Source organism: Triticum aestivum, chromosome 2D, assembly GCF_018294505.1.
Source record: "Triticum aestivum cultivar Chinese Spring chromosome 2D, IWGSC CS RefSeq v2.1, whole genome shotgun sequence".
Taxonomy (NCBI): Eukaryota; Viridiplantae; Streptophyta; class Magnoliopsida; order Poales; family Poaceae; genus Triticum; species Triticum aestivum.
The window spans coordinates 645,110,644-645,113,276 of record NC_057799.1 but is presented as its reverse complement, the minus strand read 5'-3'; the positions used below and the strand labels follow the sequence as shown (position 1 = coordinate 645,113,276).

Genomic DNA, 2,633 nt, shown 5'->3' with positions numbered 1-2,633 from the left:
CTGTGCATTGGCGCAAATGCCAAATACGGCAAAGAAGTTAAAGCAAACTATATTAAATAGTTGTTTTGGAATTGTCACCTACTGCATATATTAGCCTCAAGGAAAATCAATAAAACTTTTATTTGGATTGAACAATTTGAACCTGGGGTGTACCTAACACTATGCAGGATCGTAAGTAGGTCTAGAGGGAGGGGGAGGGGGGTTGATTAGACTACTTGACCGAATAAAACTTAGACTTTTTATACCCTACACATGCAAGTCTAGATAGTAGACAGCGGAAAGTAAAAACTTTACATATGAACGTAAAGAAGGGGTCGGAGAAAATCAAACGCAATCAAAACACGGTGATTTTTTGCGTGGTTCCTATAAGTGGGGCTATCGTACGTCCATATTGAGGGAGACTTCAACCCAGGGAGGGTAATAGCTGCACGAGTCCACAGAGGGCTCCACCCACGAAGGGTCCCCGAATAAGCAACCTTATCTATATCATCATGGATTAGGTCAATAGCTTGAGACGGCAACGTGAACTGCAAGACGCGTTCCACACGAGAACATGTTTGAAAACTTCAACAAAAGCAGAGATTTTCCAGCCACAAACAACCAGAGGACGAACGGTGGGATGGCGGGGTATCGTCCAAGATCAGAGGGTTTTGATCGCCGGGAAACGGAAAGGTTCCAGATAAACCTGCAAGGCTGGAACACGAGAGGCTTTATATTGATAGGGAGAAAGAAATTACAGGTTCAAGCCACGGCCACGTACACAACTTTGGTGTGGCCGTGGCGATCGTTCAAGCAGAGAGCAATGGGTTTGCTCAGCCCCGCACAGACATACAGGTTACAGGAATAAAATAGTTAAGTCCTTTGGCTCTGTAATTTTCGCGACTACACATGACATCACCATCCAAGCGATTCTATAAAGTTAACCCAATCAACGATCCTCTTTCATCGCTAGCTTCCTCGAGGCGAGATCTTCGAAACTAGATCCCAAGTCAGCATGCTTCGATAACTTTTTTCATCGATAGTTGCCACATTACATACCTATATCCAAATGTAGCTCGGGAAGCTTAGCAAAGAGCTGAATCTTTCCATCCTACCTAAAGGTTTTGTCTTGTTGAGCGTGTCTAAGCATGAAAGCCCTGCCAAGCATCTCTCTCTCCCTGAAGAATTTCCTTTTGTGCCTCTTCTTTCCACATGTAAACTCCGCGCAGCTTGGATGGAAAATCTGAAATTTATCTGGGCAAAACGCACAACTGCTTTTGAAACGGCAGCGTGGCTTTTCTGTCAAATACAAAAATATACGGAGAGAAAAAGGAGTTAGCATGCATGCATCCATGAGTGAAGGTAATAATTTATAGAAATTTAACTAGGTTAGATTAGGATACCCAAGAGAGCGCATGTTTCGACGACTAGACGTCTGGTGCGGCGCTCAAGGCGGAGCTCGGCAAAGAAGTATTGTTGCTCTCCATCCGCGGCGGCATCCCTCCGGCTAGCCCAAAAGCCGACATGGTACCAGAAATCTTGCCTGAAACCGATGCATGCGGCCTTGGGTTCTTCCACCGGCTCCGCGGCAGGCTCGAACATGGCATCCTGCAGATATTCATCTCAAACATCAGACACACACATACTCCATATGTAAAAATTTATCACTGAGCTCGCCCTCCGGATTTTCATTGCACAATCGCAACAACAGAGATCCAAAAGCAAATCCAAACACACCCCCTCTGCCACTCTCAGTTTTTTTCTCTACCATGCCAAAAGAGTAACTAAATAACCAAACCCATCGTCATGATAATCTAAGAACAAGACAGTTGCATTGATTTGACGTCTTGTTGTGCTTACGAAATGCTAAGTGAGCAAGGTGCATATATAGGACATGTACTACGTACCTTGTTCCTGGAGTTGTAGTGGCCGAGGGCGAAGAGGGTGTATAAGCGAGCATGGTTGGCGTCGCGACGCCTGTCACCGTAAATGACATGCATCAGGCCATGCACACATCATACTCCCTTCGTTTCTAAATATTTGTTTTTATAAAGATTTCAACAAATGACTACATACGAAGCAAAATGAGTGAATTTACATTCTAAAATATCTCTATATACATCCGTATGTGATAGTCCATTTAAAATCTCAAAAAAACAAATATTCAAGAACGGAGGGAGTACTTAGTAGGATCCAAATTAACCGGGAGGAGTAAACTACTGACTGTTTTGCCCGGCGGGCACGGGAGCGGAAGCCGACAGCAGCGGCGTCAGCCTCGACGCCGGCGTCTGGGGAAGAGAGCCAGGACCCCATCGTCGTTCGTCGTCCTCAATCGTCAATCAATCTCCCAACTGTAGTAAGGCTAGTACGTCGGTCGATCACGGTCAGGCCAAATCTCTATAGGATCTAGTGATGATGATATATATATATATATAGGCAGGATCGAATCGCTAGGTATCCTCCTACTCCGAATCGAGCCGGAACATCCTAGTCCGTCTGTTCGCTGGATTCTCGTGAAACGGGAGGGCCCACCGGGAAAGCAAACAAGCGGCCAGCGCGCACGAGCCACGGCCCAGCAAACTTTTTCGTCCGCTCGCTGGGGGAGCGCCTGCTAATGTGTCACATAATTATGAAATTACTAATTAAGAAGTACT

The 2,633-nt window shown here is 45.7% G+C and overlaps 1 protein-coding gene across 1 annotated transcript; it reads right to left on the bottom strand.

The window, feature by feature from the left end:
* Positions 1 to 659: 659 nt before the first annotated feature.
* LOC123050739 (uncharacterized) lies at positions 660 to 2,359 on the bottom strand. Its single transcript, XM_044473483.1, has 4 exons — positions 2,204 to 2,359; positions 1,887 to 1,956; positions 1,383 to 1,587; positions 660 to 1,278 (listed from the first exon to the last, which is right to left on the bottom strand). The coding sequence occupies exons 1-4, from the start codon at positions 2,290 to 2,292 to the stop codon at positions 1,091 to 1,093; spliced, it is 552 nt and encodes a 183-aa protein (XP_044329418.1). The 5' UTR covers positions 2,293 to 2,359; the 3' UTR covers positions 660 to 1,090.
* Positions 2,360 to 2,633: the final 274 nt, after the last annotated feature.

What these genes read in the sequence shown, in the direction of transcription:
- LOC123050739 (XM_044473483.1), bottom strand. Translation starts at nt 2,292, where the DNA reads ATGGGGTCCTGGCTCTCTTCCCCAGACGCCGGCGTCGAGGCTGACGCC. An exon ending in CGTGCCCGCCGGGCAAAACA is followed by an intron (nt 1,957 to 2,203) that starts GTCAGTAGTTTA and finishes TTACGGTGACAG; the next exon opens with GCGTCGCGACGCCAACCATG. An exon ending in CGAAACATGCGCTCTCTTGG is followed by an intron (nt 1,279 to 1,382) that starts GTATCCTAATCT and finishes TGTATTTGACAG; the next exon opens with AAAAGCCACGCTGCCGTTTC.